The sequence below is a fragment of the Xyrauchen texanus genome, chromosome 18, assembly GCF_025860055.1.
Source record: "Xyrauchen texanus isolate HMW12.3.18 chromosome 18, RBS_HiC_50CHRs, whole genome shotgun sequence".
NCBI lineage: Eukaryota > Metazoa > Chordata > Actinopteri > Cypriniformes > Catostomidae > Xyrauchen > Xyrauchen texanus.
In genome coordinates, this window is record NC_068293.1 from 25,557,384 (window position 1) to 25,575,596 (window position 18,213).

General features: G+C 37.1%; 2 protein-coding genes across 2 annotated transcripts; both read left to right on the top strand.

Moving 5' to 3' along the window:
* The first annotated feature begins 234 nt into the window (after nucleotides 1–234).
* gtpbp8 (GTP binding protein 8 (putative)) lies at nucleotides 235–11,014 on the top strand. The gene is made up of 7 exons (XM_052148866.1): nucleotides 235–392; nucleotides 528–1,015; nucleotides 1,395–1,493; nucleotides 1,699–1,829; nucleotides 3,006–3,105; nucleotides 4,089–4,207; nucleotides 8,918–11,014. Exons 2-7 carry the CDS (start codon nucleotides 692–694, stop codon nucleotides 9,003–9,005), a joined length of 861 nt encoding a protein of 286 aa, XP_052004826.1. The 5' UTR covers nucleotides 235–392; nucleotides 528–691; the 3' UTR covers nucleotides 9,006–11,014.
* A 719-nt stretch (nucleotides 11,015–11,733) lies between these two features.
* On the top strand, nucleotides 11,734–15,968 carry slc10a2 (solute carrier family 10 member 2). The gene is made up of 6 exons (XM_052148865.1): nucleotides 11,734–12,412; nucleotides 13,105–13,223; nucleotides 13,377–13,465; nucleotides 13,564–13,739; nucleotides 14,576–14,733; nucleotides 14,969–15,968. Exons 1-6 carry the CDS (start codon nucleotides 12,033–12,035, stop codon nucleotides 15,148–15,150), a joined length of 1,104 nt encoding a protein of 367 aa, XP_052004825.1. The 5' UTR covers nucleotides 11,734–12,032; the 3' UTR covers nucleotides 15,151–15,968.
* The last annotated feature ends 2,245 nt before the right edge of the window (nucleotides 15,969–18,213 follow it).

The following is an 18,213-nucleotide window of genomic DNA, read 5'->3' on the forward strand; positions in this document are numbered from 1 at the left end:
TGCATTTTTTATGTATTCATTTATTTATTTAAATATTTTTATATTATATTTAAATAAATAAAAATAAATAAAAAATATTTTACTATAATTTTGAGGAACTTTTGGTTCAAAAGTTATTATGAATATGTTCCGGCATTGTGAATGCATTAATGTCCTCTCATGAGACGGACGGTCCATCTCTCTACTTCGCGGAACCTTTGTGCGTGCGAGTGTTTCCTTCGGTTTAATTTTAGCGTAACACGCGCCTATACAGCGTTAAAAATGTATTTTTGCACTCCCCGTAATTAATAGTTGATTTTTTAAAACTTTAATTAAGATCCTTATATTGATACATGTGACTTAGGCAAACTATAGCCCTTCAGACTCAGAGACCGCAGAAGACTGTGAAAAACGTAAGTAAAGTCATTAAGACAGTCGTCACTTTTAAAGTAAGATTCACTTAAAATGTGTCTACATATATGTCTTTTTGTAAAAGTGTATATAAGCTTATTATATATCTGAATGACCTGCTCTTTTTATTCAAAGAGTAAAACTACTCAAGATCTCAAATTCCCAATGGATGGATATAGTCATAATGTTAGTGGACAGATTTACATTTTAGACCCCTACTAACAAGCTGATGTCAGTGCATGACACAAAAACTGACTTTAGCAAGCAACATTAGCCACCCTGAGCGAACATCTACTACACAATGCTGAGGATAAAGACACTGCCTCCACTCCAGCCACACATATCATGTTGGCCTTTGGTCCTGCAGAGATTTCATCAGCTAGCCTCCATCAAACATGCCTGTCTGCTCCCTGAGAGGAGGCGTCAGGGTCTTCTGTACCCTTTCAGTGGTCTGGAGGAGCACCTGGCCCCACAGGTCGCTCAGGAACAATTCAAAATCTTCCATCCCAGCTTGGATGACCTCCGTCGCGCAGAGACACTGTTCACTCCCTCCATTAAACATCACATTGATTACTCAACTTCTGCGGTCCGGATGGACCATATACCTGTGCTTAAGCAGCCAGAGGTGAGATAACTTATATACATTTAAACACATCTGTTTAAATAAGAAATTAACCCTATATAATTAAACCCATATGTCATTGCATTATATAACAGAATATAAAATCAAGTGCATTTATATTAAAGAAATATACCACATCTACAAAAAATGGTCTTGCACCAAATGGAAGAAATTCATCACTCAGGAAAGTTAATATAGCTATGAGTAAAGATCTAGCATCTTTTTTTGTAGATGCCACACAGTTTAATATTTTATCAATTTAATTAAATTAATTTACTTGAGTAAGTGTGATTGAAGTGTCCATCGCACGTTTTGGGGCCACTGTACAACTAGACATTCCAAACTGTTGCATGTTTGCTTTAAGTGTTTGTGTGCTTTACAGGTGTGTTTTCTGGGCAGGAGTAATGTGGGAAAATCTTCTCTCATCCGCGCCTTGTTCTCTCTTGCTCCAGAGGTAGACGTGCGGGTCTCTAAAACTCCGGTGAGTTAGTTGTTCTCCTTCGTTCACTCTGTGTTTCTCTGTTCCTGTCCTTTTGTTATATAAAGTTGAAGGAGTAGGACTTTGTCTCATTTGCTATCCATTTAACCTCATTGCTCTATAGGAGAAACAACTGAGCTATTACATATATCTCATTTGAGATTTTTCTTTCGTATGAGTGTACTCCATCTTCCTCACTTTGGAACAGGGCCATACCAAAAAGCTGAATTTCTTCACTGTGGGAAAGGCGTTTACTCTAGTGGACATGCCGGGGTATGGACATAAGGCCCCACAGGACTTTGTAGAGATGGTGGAACCGTACCTTCAAGAGCGTCAAAAGTAGGCTTATGTCGATAATGTTATCATTTATTCAATTTAATTGAATCTGTTCTAGAAGACTCACAACTGCTAATATGCAGTGTTTCCCACAGGATTTTGTGAGACTGTTGTGGGTGGACCTTGGATCCTCTAGGGGGGTCTGGGGGCATGCTCCCCCCGTAAGATTTTTTTTTACATTTTAAAGTTAAATGCATCAGTCTGGTGCACATTGAGAGCAAAATTATGAGGCTAGATCTATGAAGAGCTTTGTGCTCTTGTTAACAATTTTGTGTTTTAGTAATTTAATCATAAACACATTGGTTGTATAGATATGAATGGTGATGATGACAGCAAAAATGTCACACCCTCAAAGCATAAACGAGGCAGAGTTGGATGCAGTTCGCAAAACATTTGAGCAGGGCTCGACATTAAGCATTGTCATGTGAAATATTAAACCTTTCTTTTGCTCTTTGAGCATATGGGTAAGTTAAAATAATATTTGCTGTGATCTCCGATTATCCTGCAAATGTTTACTTGAGTGTGAAAAAAGTCTATTATGAGAAGTGTAAAAATATTGTCGGTTCATTATGAAACTGTTGCCGGACCAACACTGTCTAGGTAATTAATGGGAAATGCTGATATGTCTAATCATTTAACAATTCTTTCTGATTTTATTGAGTGCAAATAGTAGTTCTTGTTTTTATTTTCGCTCGCCTTTACTACTGTAATGCACTGGTTTGCCAAAGAACTGTATGGATAAACTACAAATAGTACAAAATGCTGGAGGACAGACCACATTGTACCTGTTTTAGTTCATTTACAACTGGCTGCCTGTTAAACATAGGTCTTTTTTATTGTTTTTGAAGAACTGAACGACTTAGCACCATACATTTCTGAGTGTCTATAAAAAAATATGTTCCAAGTCATTGTCTACAATCTGCAAATGCTGACTTTATGAAATATTGCTGTACAACACATAAGAGATCAAGTGAATTGGCTTTTAGCCACTATGTCCCAAAGAATCTAGAAAATTCTACCAGTTGAAATAAGATGGACTCCAAGCATCCAAAGTTGACTAACATTTAAACTTGATTAACTTTTGTTTTACTTATTATTTTTTGAATCAAACATAGTGTTTTATTATTATAGCCTTGATTGTATTATATATCCTTTTATTTCTCATTTATCTGTCTCTAGTCTGGTGACAACATTCTTACTGCTGGATGGTGGAGCAGGCCTCCAGAAGGCAGATTTAGTTGCCATTGAGATGTGTGATGAATTCAGCTTGCCTTATGTGGTAAGTGTTTCTCGTGCTCTAATCTTGACTGTCCAGCAGAGGTCATGAGAGTACTATAACCTATTACTGTTATCTTTATCCACGCATCATTTGCAGGGGTTTGAAAACTGGCATCCAGGGACTTCCAGGGGGTCACCAAAGGGTGCTAGAGGTCATTGGAAATTTTCAGAAAAAAAAGTGTAATAATAATAATAATAATTATAGTTAAATTAATATCTTGTGGCATTAGTAAAATGACAATATAAAAGCCAAATATTTAATTTGGTCTTTATAATATCATGTTTACAATTTTTCTCATATGGAATAAATGTGTCTTTGTACATAAGAATAAAATACATAAAAAATGTTTAAGGTTTTATTTTTTGTCATTCAGAATGCTACGTTCAGTAATGTCTCTAGCTGTGGCAGAATTCACACTCATTTTAGCTTACTCTTTTCCCATATCATAACTATGTGGTATGGCATCCATTATGTAGTGAATGAAAACGGTAATCACTCATTCGTTTCTGTTGTCTCTGCACCACTAGAGTTCATCTCCAGGGTGAGATGTCATGAGAGATTTGAGCCATGGCAATATTTCCAGTACTCCGTCCTGTTCTTCCATAATGACAGTGCCTCATAGTTGTTGTAGCAAGTCTCTTAGCATCATGCTGATGTCCCCATGATTAATTTTCATCAGAACTAATGAAAATACATCAGTAATTGACAGCAATGTTTTAAACAAACTGATCCAATTTCTAGTCTCTTGCAAAGAGACTTTTGGACACTCACTTCTAAAGATACGAGGTGAAACAAATTGGAATTAGGTGTGGTGTGAAAAAAAGCCTAAAAATATTTTTCCCCTACTCAGCTGTAAAGTTTATGCCGTTCTTGACTTTTTTCCAAATGCACATTTATTGTCTTTTTATTGGAAAGAATGTGTTATGTAGCCTACACTTAAGCTGCCATAAAAGTAACCCGTTTCTCTCTGTGTTGTGTTTTAGCTGGTGGTGACTAAAATAGACAGAACCCGACAGGGCGCTTTGTTGGCCTTTATGCTACAGCTGCGAGACTTCATCAAAAATCAGACCAGCATGTGTTTCCCGCAGCCATTTCTAGTGAGGTGAGCAATACAGTGGCCCCAAAAAGTATTTGGACTTGAGCTTATCTTAAAAATGCATGAATTCCTTTGCATTTGAGAAAAAAAAACAATTGCATTTATTGTAAGCAAAGATAACATAAGCACAATTTTCAAGGAGAACATTTAACAAAAAGAAGCTTGTTACATTTTTAATGACAACAACAGATATATGGTTTAAAATTAAGATAAATGTTTGGACTCTTGATAAAGGCTTCATTAAAGATTACAAGTTCAATTGTTTTAGTTATAAGTTTGCAATTAAACGCTTTTTTTGATTCTTGGGCATAGAATCAACATGTTTTTGTAAAAGCTGTGTGTGATGAGGAGGAGGGTGTGGTCGGGCTGTGAGGATGAACGACCCGGTGCTGAATTGTCCTAATCAGCCGGGAGGGGGATAAAGACGACCTGGAGGCGCCAGTTCGAAAGAGAGAGAGAGGGAGTGTGTGTGTGTGTGTGTGAGAGAGAGAGAGAGAGAGAGACGCACGCGTCTGCGTGTTTCTGTTTAAGTTGATTTATGCCATTTACAATTATGCTGACTGTTCTGCCGGTTCCCGCCACCTCCTTGCCCGTCCTGTGAAACCTGTTACTCTGTGGTAAAAGTTTTCCAAAGATTTCAGTTCATCCACACTAAAACATTGACGATCTGACATTTTCTTCATAGGTGCTTAGCAAAAAACTAAATCTGCCATCCTTCGCATTTGGGTATATTACAAAATAGTTCAAAGATAAAGGACTTGTGAATAAGAACAGAACATGCACAGGGAGACCCAGAAAGACCACCAGCAGTACAGAGGGAGAGTAATGCGACAAAACCATTAATTAGTTTAAAGAATAAGAAAGCTGGGATTAAATTAGCTAAAGAACATTCACAGAAAGACAGCAGATTTTTGGAGAACTGTCTTATTAGAGACCATATTGAACCTGCATGTATCTGATGGCAGAGTATTTGTGTGGAGGAAAGCTAGGGAGGAATTACAGCCACACTGCACTAAGGGTACGGTAAAGCACAGAGGTGGAAGCTTCAGAGTCCTGGGGCTGTTTCTCATACAGTGGTGTCAGCGAGGAATCATGAACTCTGAAGTGTACAGAGAAATTCTGGATGCAAACTTGCAGAAATCAGGGAAGAAATTATTTAAGACACAGAAGAGGCTCTTTCAACAGGATAATGATCCAGACGCCTATTGAAAGAATACTTTGCAAAAAAGAAAATTAAGGTTCTAGAATGGCCCTCCCAGATTCCTGACCTAAACCGTAATGAGATCTTATGGGATGCAATTGAGCAGAAAATGTCAGATTGTCGATGTTCTTGTGTGGATGAACTGAATGACTTGGTGGCTTATACCTGGAAGAAACTTGTAGATTCTATGCCCAGACATTGTCAGGAAGTTATGTGAACGAAAGGATTGCAATCTAAAACATGACATACTGTATGGAATTCCAGAACACAGACAAGCGAAGTGATACAAAAATAGAGCAACATTCCAGTGTTGTTCTAAGAAATATCAGGACTCTAGAAATGCCGTTTGTCCAATCATATTAGAAGACTGACACCAACTGTTGTATAATCTGCATTTATCGGTAGCATCAACATTGTTTCCTAATCTCAAGGGCTTAACGTATTCAATCACTGTCATCCTTCCAATGTGTGTATGAGAAGGCACATTCTTCACGATAATTTAGATAATGATGAGTCATTGATGAGTTGATAAAGCACACTCTTCCCGAGTCTCTTCTTTTGTTGTCATGTTAGTATGCATCTGAGATAACCTCAGCACCAGGAACTAGATAAATCATGTTATACATATATATGAGTTCCCTTGCATCTGACCTGTAGTTTTATAAGAATGATGAAGATTCCATTCTGTTAGCTGAAGTATGTCAATCTGATCAGATGATTATCAGTTCATTGATAAGATAAGGCAGGTGGTTGTCAATACAGGAAGTCACTTTTCAGATAAGGAACATGTCAGCCAGCTTCTTTATATATATACACTCACACACACACACACTGGTGGCCAAAGGTTTGGCATAATATACAGATTTAGCTGTTTCTGAAGGAAATTGGTACTTTAATTCACCAAATTGGCATTCAACTGATCACAAAGTATAGTCACTACATTACTGATGTAAAAAAACACTACCATCACTATTTGAAAAAAATGTAACAGCTTTACTTTTGAAATTGCCAAAAACTGAAGATTTCATACAAAGTTGTGCACTACAGTCTTCAAAGACAAGGACAACTGGCTCTAACAAGGTCAGAAAGAGATATGGAAGGCCTCACATGTCCTCAGCTGACAGCTTCATTGAATTCTACCCGCTCAACACCAGTTTCATATACAACAATAAAGAGAAGACTTGGGAGTGCAGGCCTTATAGGAAGAATTGCAAAGAAAAAGCCACTTTTGAAACAGAAAAACAAAAATAAAAGGTTAGAGTGGGCAAAGAAACATTGGACAACAGATAAATGGAAAAGAGTGTTATGGATCTTATCCCCATTTAGATTTTGTGGGATCAGCTAGACTGTAAGGTCTGTGAGAATTGCCCGACAAGACAGCCACATCTTTGGCAAGTGCTACAGGAAGCGTGGGGTGAAATGTCTCCTGAGTATCTGGACAAACAGGCAGCTAGAATGCCAAGTACCTGCAATGCTGTCATTGTTGCACATGAAGGATTTTTTGATGAGTACTCTTTGAAGTAGTTTAGTTCAAATTGGTATGGTAATGTTTCTCGATATTGATTGAATATCAGTTGAATGCCACTTTGGTAAATAAAAGTACCAATTGTTTTACAAATTTAACACACCTGCTCCCCATTCACACCTGAGACCTTGTAACACTAACGAGTCACATGACACTGGGGAGAGAAAATGGCTAATTGGGCCCAATTTAGTAGGGGTGTACTCACTTTTTTTGCCAGCGGTTTAGACATGAATGGCTGTGTGTTGTTATTTTGAGGGGACAACAAATTTACACTGTTATACAAGCTGTACACTCACTAATTTACATTGTAGCAAAGAGTCATTTCTTCAGTGTTGTCACATGAAAAGATATAATCAAATATTTACAAAAATGTGAAGGGTGCACTCCCTTTTGTGAGATACTGAGTGTGTGTGTGTGTGTGTGTGTACACTGTTGAAGTCAGAAGTTTACATACACTTAGGTTAAAGTCATTAAAACTATTTTTTTTATTTTTTTTTTTTTTTTTTTTTTTTTTTTTAAACACTCTTTAGATTTAATATTAGCAAACTATAGTTTTGGCAAGTCCTTTATGACATCTACTTTGTGCATGACACAAGTCATTTTTCCAGCAATTGTTTACAGACAGATTCTTTCACTTTGAATTAACTAAATTACAATTAGTGTAATTAACTAAACCCAATTCCAGTGGGTCAGAATTTACATGCACTAAGTTAACTGTACCTTTAAGTCGCTTGGAAAATGATGTTATGCCTTTAGGCAATTAGCTTCTAATAGGCTAATTGTAGTCAATTGAAAGTGTACCTACCGTCAAACTCAGTGCCTCGTTGCTTGACATCATGGGAAATTCTAAAGAAATCAGCCAAGACCTCAGAAAACAAAATTGTGGACCTCCTCAAGTCTGGTTCATCCTTGGGAGCAATTTCCAAATGCCTGAAGGTACCACGTTCATCTGTACAAACAATTGTACGTAAGTATAAACACCTTGGCACCATGCAGCCATCATACCTGTATTCTGTCACCCAGAGATGAACGTAGTTTGTTACAGAAAGTGCAAATCAATCCCAGAGCAACAGCAAAGGACCTTGTGAAGATGCTGGAGGAAACGGGTAGACAAGTATCTATATTCACAGTAAAACATATATTGACATATCCTGAAAGGCTGCTCAGCAAGGAAGTAGCCACACTCCAAAACCACCATAAAAAAGCCAGACTACAATTTACAAAAGTGCACATGGGGACAAAGATATTACTTTTTGGAGAAATGTCCTAAATAACTGTTTGGCCATAATGACCATCGATATGTTTGGAGGAAAAAGGGTGAGGCTTGCAAGCCAAAGAACAGAACATTGCCCAGGGGGTGCTTTGCTTCAGGAGGGACTGGTGCACTTCAGAAAGTAGATGCCATCACATGGAAGGAAAATGATGTGGATATTTTGAAGCAACATCTCAAGGCATCAGCCATGAAGTTAAAGCTTGCTTGCAAATGGGTCTTCCAAATGGACAATGACCTCAAGTATACCTTCAAAGTTGTGGCAAAATGGCTTAAGGAAAACAAATTCAATGTATTGGAGTGGCCATTACAAAGCCCTGACCTCAATCCTATAGAAAATGTGTGGGAAGAACTGAAAAAGCGTGTGCGAGCAAAGAGGCCTACAAACCTTACTCTTACACCAGTTCTGTCGGGAGGAATGGGCCAAAATTCAAACAGCTTATTGTGAGAAGCTTGAGGAAGGCTACCCAAAACATTTGACCCAAGTGAAATAATGGCAATGCTACCAAATACTAACAAAGTGTATGTAAACTTCTGACTTGCTGGGAATGTGATGAAAGAAATAAAAGCTGAAATAAATCATATGCTGTACTAATTTTCTGACATTTCACATTCTTAAAATAAAGTAGTGATTCTAACTGACCTAAGACACACATTTCACACATTATAACTGCCTGCATATCTCACCCCCACCCCTTTCCCCCTTCCTTTCACCTGCAGTTCAGTCCAGTTCTCTGGGATTTACCTCCTCAGATGTTTCATAGCACATGTAACAGGAAATCTACAGCTTACTGCTAAACAGATTTGAGCGTACTGCACTGCCTCTATCTGGAGCCACACAGATGTACATGGGATCAGGACACAATGTTATCTGGGATGGTGTGACAGTTTTAGAAAGACTGATTTAAAATGGTTCCATGGCTTACTTGCATGATTTTGCACTCACCAGCATGTATACTTTTGAGTTACAGCAATGAAAGGTATGTATTATTACTTTCAAATGCAGAGACTGGAATCTCAGCAATATTTTTTGAATGGGACATACCCAGATCATAAGTTCATGTCCATTTATGTAAAGACGAAAATAATATTTGTTCTTCCAAATAAAATGGTAGAAAATCTTGCACTGAATCAGTTGTGAGTGATCAATGTAGAGATAGATAGATAGTTCAACTTTTGTCTTCCAGTAAAAAGTGTCACTTTTAAGGTGTCTGCAAAATGCCAATTACAAATATTTGTCAATTAATTATTAGATTAGTTATGCCTACACTGATGAGTCAAAACATTATGACCACTCGCAGGTGAAGTGAATAACGTTAATCATCTCCTAACAAGGCCACATGTCAATTTTTGTCTTCCAGTAAAAAGTGTCACTTTTAAGGTGTCTGCAAAATGACTACTTGCCAATTAATTATTAGATTGGTTATACCTACACTGATGAGTCAAAACATTATGACCACTCGCAGGTGAAGTGAATAACGATGATCATCTCCTAACAAGGCCACATGTCAAGGTCTGGGTAGATTAGATGTTAAGCGAACAGTCAGTTCTCGTAGTCAACATGTTGAATGCAGGAGAAATGGGCAGGGGTAAAGACCTTTGACAATGGCCAAATTGTTATGGCTGGACTACTGGGTCAGAGCATCTCTGAAACGCAAGGCTTGTTGGAGGCTCCCAGTCAGCAGTGGTGAGTACCTACCAACAGTGGTCCAAGGAGGGGCAAAACATCGATGTCTGGCGCCGATCGATGCATGAGGGCAACGAAGGCTATACCATCTGGTCCGAACCAACTGAAGGTCTACTGATTCACAAATCACAGAAAACTTGAATGATGCTTACAGGAGCAGTGTGGCACAACAAACTGCATCTCACCTTGCTGCGTTTGGGGCTGCGTAGCCGCAGCCTGGTCAGAGTGCCAATGATGATCCCTGCTCGCTGTTGAATGTGCCTACAATGTGCACATGAGCATCGGAACTGGATCTTGGAGCAGTGGAAGAAGGTCAACTGGTCCAATGGGTCCTGTTTTTGTTTTTTTTACATCACATGGATTGCCGTGTACATGTGCACCATTTACCTGGGGAAGTGATGGCACCAGGATGCACTGTGGGAAGATGACAAGCCGGTGGAGGCAGTGTGATGCTCTTGGCAATGTTCTGCTGGGAAAGCCTGGGTTCAGCCATTCATGTGGATGTCAGTTTGACATGTTCCACCTACCCAAATATTGTTACTGACCGGGTACACTTCATGGCAATGGTATTCCCTGATGGCAGTGGCCTCTTTCAGCAGGATGATGCTTCCTGCCACACTGCACACATTGATCGGGAATGGTTTGAGGAACATGATGAGTTTAAGTCCAAATTCCCCAGATCTCAATCCGATTGACCATCTTTGGGATGTGCTGGACCAAGATATCCGATCCATGGCAGCTCCATCTCGCAACTTACAGGACTTGAAGGATCTGCTGCTAATGTCTTGGTGCCAGATATTACAGGACAACTTCAGGGGTCTTGTTGAGTTCATGCCTCTGTGGGTCGGTGCTGTTTTGGTGGCACACAGAGCACCAACAGCATAATAGGCATTTTGGCTCATACCTAATGTTTGGTGTATACTTAATGTTAAAGTCAGTAAATGGGTAACAGATGGTGTTTTCTCACTGCAACTTGTTAACATTTTGTCATTTTTGACCCTGGTTAAACATAATCCTTTTACCTTGTTCTATGTTCATACTTCACCTTGAGTTAGTAATTCATTCTGAGTCATGTTTTACACATGCATTTGTACAACACTGAGTTAATGTTCTTATTTGTAAATTGTATTAACATCAGTTGAATGAGTACAGTGCAGCTGTTGAAGAAATGCTTTTTGTCTGATCTTTAAGGGAAAGTTCAACCATATATTAAACTTCTGTCATTATTTACTCACCCTCATGTTCTAAATCTGTATGACATTCCTTCTTAATCTGGCGTTAAGGGCTGTTCTAAAAAGAGTTAATACATTTTTTTTGACTTATTTAACTTTATTTTTATGCATTTATATTTTTACGTGCCCTGAAGGAACTGTGTGCAGCCAGTTTACTTCCATAAATTAATTTTGTGCATAGTTACACAAGCTCAAAATTAGTTTTGTTTTTAAAGTTTAACTTTGTACCATGTGTGTGTCCGTGCATCTTTAATAGGTACTTTAAAAATAACATTCATACTATTGATGGCTTTCTTTTAACCATCTGTATTCTTCTCTGACACTCAAAGCATGGAGTCAGGTAAGCATCCTTTTTCCTCCCATAATGACAGCAGGGGTGGTGATGGTACAGGGCTGTACCTGTAGATAAACTATACAATTTAAGTGCCACAATATTATAAAAATGCAAGACGGTGCAATTACATTTATTGTGCCAAAACTTAACTTTGACATTTTCGCTCACTCACTCTCTTTTATGTGTTTGAACACTGACCCCATAAAACTTTTGCAGCAAGTTAATTTTTTATTTTTCAAAAATTTTCCTCAGAATTTTATAACCCCTGGAAAAATATTAAAGCACTAGGGAATGAGTTAAAGTTCTCTATGAGTCTCTTGACACACAGGATGTAGGAGAGTGGGAACACAGGAGGGATAGAACGTGCTTAGGAAAATGTAAAGGACCTAACTCGTTTAACTTAATTTGGGGTCTTAGCAACTTTCTCCAAATCAGCCTCTCAGAAGACAGAGCCATCAACTCTGTGATTGGAATCTACAACTTTGACCTGTTTCTTGATATATTTCCCCTTAGGATCCTCCTTTAAATTTTTCCCTTAATTTAAACTTTTATTTATTTTTAGTTTTGTTTTTGTTTTTCAACATGTGCACACCACAGCCCATCTGCCTCGCCAATGCCACCATATGCTCGGGTAAGTCCTGCCTGTTGCCCCCTAATAACTTCAATCAGATTCTTGGCGTGGTGATGAGCACTGTTATGACCATCATGTTGGCCATGGTCATGTTTTCAATGGGCTGTACTGTTGAGGCAAAAAAGCTCTGGAGTCACGTCCGCAGGCCCTGGGGCATTTTCATTGGTTTCCTCTGCCAGTTTGGCATTATGCCATTCACAGCCTTTGCTCTTGCACTGGCCTTCAATGTGCTTCCAGTCCAAGCTGTAGTCATCATCATCATGGGCTGTTGCCCTGGAGGTTCCAGCTCAAACATTATCTGCTATTGGCTTGATGGCGACATGGACCTAAGGTGAGACCGTATTTTTTAAACCGTGCAGAAATATCATTCGTAACCAATGCTCAAATAATTTTGCCATAACTTTGCTTTTGTTTTTGACCTGCTTTTTATCCCCTTCATGAAAAACACAAATGTTGTATGTTCCTCGTATTAAGCCAGCATATTGAATATTTTAAGCAAAATTAGGATGTTTTCCTCGCTGTTACCTAGTTGGCGCAGTGTGTTATGCATTCCTTCGTTCTTTGTGGACTTTGGGGTTCTTTGGACATTGTCATCCACCGAAAAATATAAAGATAAAGGAGTTGGATATGAGATTGTTTAATCTACATATGGCCACATATCTCAAAACTTGCAGAGATGCAGTCTACATTCCCCTGTACTTCTGAGTTCGCTCCCTCAAAATAGCTAGGCAAGACCGTTTTTTTGCAATTTTATACAAGTCCATTATTTTCAAAAATACTTAGACAATTTAAGGCGAACCCAATTATTAAGGACAATTGTGAAATAAATTAATTGTCATGTGGACATTGCCAAATACAATTTCATAGCCATTAAAAAGTATTTTTCCTTAATTATAAATGGCAAAAGCCTAATATTAGACCCTCTGTGAACCTTATGTTCGTAATATGCCAGCTTCTCAATTTGAAGTGCACGGACTGAATGAACAGTTGATAAAGACACTTTATGATGTCTGTTTCCTACAGTATCAGCATGACAGCATGTTCTTCCATCCTGGCTCTTGGCATGATGCCTCTTTGTCTACTCATCTACACCTCAGTCTGGACATCTGCCGATACAATCCAGATCCCTTATGACAGCATTGGTAAAGCTTTGTTCTAGCATCAGACTTGGCCTGTGGTTGCTCTTAACATAAATCAGAGTGGAGATTTTCCATTTTATGTACAGGATTTGGAAAGATGGATAAATAGACAAACAAGGGGTCTTGTTACTTAAATGTCATGAATTTTCTTTCTAGGTATTACACTTGTGAGTTTACTTGTGCCTGTTGGTGTTGGAATGTACGTGAAACACAGGTGGCCCAAAGCAGCGAAAATCATCCTCAGAGTGTGTTATTGTTTCTTTGCATTTGTGTCAAGAATTCATATTTCAGATTCATAAGTGTGGCTCAATCCGCTTCACGTGAATTATTTCTTTCCATGTAGTTTGGATCAGTAGTGGGAATCTTCCTCATCATTATTATCGCCGTGGTAGGTGGTGTGCTGTACCAGTCCTCATGGACCATTTCTCCTTCTCTTTGGATCATCGGAACCATTTATCCCTTTGTCGGCTTTGGCCTTGGCTTTCTGTTTGCTCGCTTTGTGGGACAACCTTGGTACAGGTAAAAATCAGTAAATTGCTTCTTCCCAAAAAACATGTTTGTAGGAGCGTTTGAACTGTAGTTCAAGTTCGGTGTGCGTCATCAGCATGTTTATATAAGCTAGGTTTTATGCATTAGCTAACTCAGGGTTTTCAAACTTGGGTCTGGGGCCACAAGGGAGTGCTAGGCAATCTGTAGAAAATGTCAGGGAAACAAGTGTTTACATTTACCAAATTTGATTAATATCATGAAATTATTATTATTGTGTTCTTTTGACAACCATAGATTTTAACAGTAAGAAATAAATGGTGATCTAAGTTTCATAGATAATTATTTATATCCAAGTGTTCATCTCTCCTTAATTGTAACGTATTCACTTTCAAGAACTGTTTGTATTTGTTTCTAGGGATTTCTCTGTGTCACTGTTCCCATTAGCTTGCTCTGTGCAACTCCTTTGAAATAGTATTTAATGTGATAAGTGCTATATAAATCAATTTGGTTTCTCATGAACTAACAATGAACAATACATTTTTACACCATTTATTTGTCTTAAATTAAAATGTAAAATTGTAATATACAATTGGTCTCTTTTAGTTCATGTTGAGAATGCATTAATATTAACATTACAAATGTATTTGTGTATATATGAATGAAAATAACAAAGAATAATAAATGCTAAAAGTTTTGTGCATTATTAGACCATGTTAACTAATACATTAATGTTAACATATACATTACAAATAAATTATTAATATTTTTAAAATGACTGAAGTGAAACTTATACAGTGAATATATGGTCCTTGATCGCCCAAGTCTTGGTGTCTGTGTTGCTTAATTTCTTGTGAATGTGATTTCAGGTGTCGCACCATTGCTTTGGAAACAGGCATGCAGAACGCTCAGCTATGCAGTACTATTACCCAGCTGTCCTTCACCCAGGCGGAACTTGAAGTCATGTTTGCCTTCCCCTTAATCTACAGTATCTTTCAGTTGATTGTAGCTGGGATTGCAGTGGGAAGTAAGATGGCTCTCTTGTCCATTCTACATTTAAGCATTGGGAATATGATTTTGATTGTGAACCATAGTAGTGTCATTTACAACCATTATGTAACTAGAATCCTACTTTAGTTTATTTTTAATGGTACAATCAATTATATTCAAAGTGTGGGGATAAGCATGCATTTGTGTTTTGGACTTACCTTAATTTAAAGTTTTAATTACTCAGTATCATGAACTTCTGTATGTATTTTCAGTTTATTACTCACTGAAGCACTGGTGTCAGAAGAATTCAGCAGAGGAAGATGGTGAAAGTGCACAGAGCACTGTTGAATCGGGCTCTATTAAGGAAAAGAAGAATCACGCCTTGGAGAATTGTGGCTTTCAGCGTGATGAGAATGACAACACAGAGGGAAAAGGCAAAGATACACAGTTGTGAGCTAGCATTAAACTCATCCTCACACTTGCCTGCGTGACTGGACCGGTCAAGATCGACCTCCTTGGTGGGAGGTGTAAGCTGCATGTTCACATATTCAGTTTATCATTGTGTAAGCTATTAAGTATTGATTATCCTCTACAACCAAAGAGTGTAGAATTTGCCAACTCCAGAACGTAGGTCTCAAGACAACTGGACCGAATTTTCCATATTAAAAAATCTTTCAACTCTACAGTATGTTTCCATGATGACTGCCCACAAGTTTACGAACACAAAACTCAACACTAAATTGTGTATGTATTGTATTGACTATAGTCAAGTTTTGTCTTTGTCTGCAATATTCAATTTATATTACATTTTACGTTCATACTGTACATAACATAATCCATTGATCAACTGGAATATAGTCACTTCTCTAAAAAGCCCTTCGGTGGGAATATTGATATGTCCAAAACATGTGAATAATTCCAAACTAAAACAGTGTAGTAAAGAAGAGAAATCAGAGTCCTTAATATAAAATATATATTGTATATATGGTGCATATTTCAAGTAGGTTGAATGCAAACTAATTTATTCAAATGTTTTGTACTTTGTATACACATAATTATAATGGGATTTGTATTAAAAAAAAATTGCTTCCTGTATTGTTTATGTATGATACCACACATTTGGGAACATTTTAACCTGGTTTGAGAACACAAGCAATGAGATGTTTTATAGCATTAATTGCTCCACGGCATTCCATTTAAAAACTGAACTTGTCATTTCAACTAGGCTGCATTTCAAGCAATGTGTTTTATTTTGTATGTGTTGTATTTATATCCATCCAACAACATTAATAAACGAATATTCCAAATCTGTGTTTTAAGATTTTTCACCTTTCCTTTTCAAGGTTTTATTATTAATTACATACAATTTGATATTTTTTTACTTTTAGCTGAAGTCACTTATTATATTTGGCCTGAATTCAAACATGCATTAGATAGTTGTAAGGCAGCTCTTAAATCAGGTGATTTTCAAATTCCTCATTAGCTGAATCAATAATCAGTTCAGACTGCATGAAAGATTTTTCGACAAGGTTACAATTAAATAATATTCTAGATTGTGGTTCCAAAAAAAATGCTCTGTATTAAGTAACTGCCAGTAACCCCTTGAAAGTGTGTCTTTGAGATTTTCCAGTATTTATCATCTATTGGATTTTTTTACAAGATTTCACTGCTTGAAAAACCACGTATCAAGATGGTTCACTCCAACGCTCAAGTTTCTGTTAGTTTACGGGTAGATATCCTGCCGTGTCTAGTTTCTATACACTGCCCGAAACTAACCCATCTTCCTTCACAGATATTTATCAGTCAGTACAATTTGACATGCATTTACAGAAATGATCAGGCACTCTTTAGCTCTTACTCGTAAATGTCTGCGTATTCCAGCGCAAACGCTTAATGCTCTAAGGTGGGGTCAGATAAATCTCTGGAAATAACCACTCCTGTCCTAATAAATATCCCTAAATCTCTGTATACCTACAATTTCTAAATACTAAAATGCCACTGTGTCCTTCCTAACACAAAATATGTTTGCGATTTATAGTATCAAAACATGGTTTAAGAATTGCAGACAAAAAATGCTGCAAAGCATTTCACTGTATAATATCAACATTTTGATAATTTTGCTAAATGGTTCAATACCATACATGAAACGGCTATATCTGTTATTTAGAAATGCTTTTAAATGGTCTGTTCATAATTATAACTGAAACATAAGTTTCAAAGGCATAAAGTATAGGAGAGTTCTTGTCAGTGAACAGAAACACTGAGTGGCTGTAAATAAACAGACAAAACAAATGCAGCTAACCATTTAACAATAATAAGAATATTTGTACTGGTATATACAGTATCTTTAAAATGCAAATGTATCAATATAAATGAGCAAAGTTATTATTTTTATTAGCCTATTATTTTTATAAAATTCTCTATTCACAGTAAAAACAAACATACAAAATATATTTAAAATCACTAACACTAAATTATTTTTTTATAAATTTAACTATAAAATATACACAAAATATTTAAGAGCATTTTAAGAAGATGTGTATGTTCTTTCAGGAGTCCTCCACCTCCATTATATGGTCCTTGCCAAACCTGTATACTGCTATTTTTCTATTGAGCACAAAAGGAGAAATTCTGAATAATGGTCAAGTACAGGTTGTTTCCAAGTCTTATGATAGCTTTGAGGAACATTGTGGGTAAAAGACTGAACCCAGCAAAATTATCATTTACTCTAATGGGTCTTAAATGTGAAACACCAGCCGAACTAATTTGTGTACATTTTTCATTAAACCATTTTCACATAAATGTTCTTACACTGAAACAAATAAATAAAAAAAAATAATAATAAAAAAAATAAAAAAAAATATATATATATATATATATATATATATATATATATATATATATATATATATATATATATTCGTTGGCGTTGGCCTGATCTCTGTTGGCTCACTTTGAGGGAAAACTTTGATACAGGTAAATTCAGATCCGGTTTGAGGAATTTCCCAATTAGGTTTCCTGTCTGTTTCCCATTATTTCCTGTCCTCTCTCTCTCTCTCTCTCTCTCTCTCTCTACGTTATGCATTTTATCAAACTGTGAAGCAGTAAATGCAAGGTCATTGATGACCCAAGTCTTGTTATCTGTGATGCTTCATTTCTTGTAAGATTGCATGTGTTGCACCATTGCTTTGTAAACGGGCATGTAGAACGTTCAGCTATGCTTTACTTTAGCCAGCTGTCCTTCACCCCCATGGAGCTTCAGGTTATGTTTGCTTTCCCCTTAATATACAAAATCTTCCAACTGGTTGTGGCTGGGATTGCATTGGGAAGTAAATGGCTCTCCTGTCCACTCTACATTTAAATATTTGGAATATGACAGAATTACTTTAGTGTGTTTTCAATGGGAAAATAAATGAGGACTTGCCCAGTTGCTTATATGCAGACTTTAGGGCATGTAATTTAAAGTGTTGATCACTGATCATGAACCTCTGTATATATTTGTATAAGTTATAGTCAG

What these genes read in the sequence shown, in the direction of transcription:
- gtpbp8 (XM_052148866.1), top strand. Translation starts at nt 692, where the DNA reads ATGCTGAGGATAAAGACACTGCCTCCACTCCAGCCACACATATCATGT. An exon ending in TACCTTCAAGAGCGTCAAAA is followed by an intron (nt 1,830 to 3,005) that starts GTAGGCTTATGT and finishes ATCTGTCTCTAG; the next exon opens with TCTGGTGACAACATTCTTAC. An exon ending in CCGCAGCCATTTCTAGTGAG is followed by an intron (nt 4,208 to 8,917) that starts GTGAGCAATACA and finishes TTTCACCTGCAG; the next exon opens with TTCAGTCCAGTTCTCTGGGA.
- slc10a2 (XM_052148865.1), top strand. Translation starts at nt 12,033, where the DNA reads ATGTGCACACCACAGCCCATCTGCCTCGCCAATGCCACCATATGCTCG. An exon ending in GATGGCGACATGGACCTAAG is followed by an intron (nt 12,413 to 13,104) that starts GTGAGACCGTAT and finishes TGTTTCCTACAG; the next exon opens with TATCAGCATGACAGCATGTT. An exon ending in AGCTGGGATTGCAGTGGGAA is followed by an intron (nt 14,734 to 14,968) that starts GTAAGATGGCTC and finishes ATGTATTTTCAG; the next exon opens with TTTATTACTCACTGAAGCAC.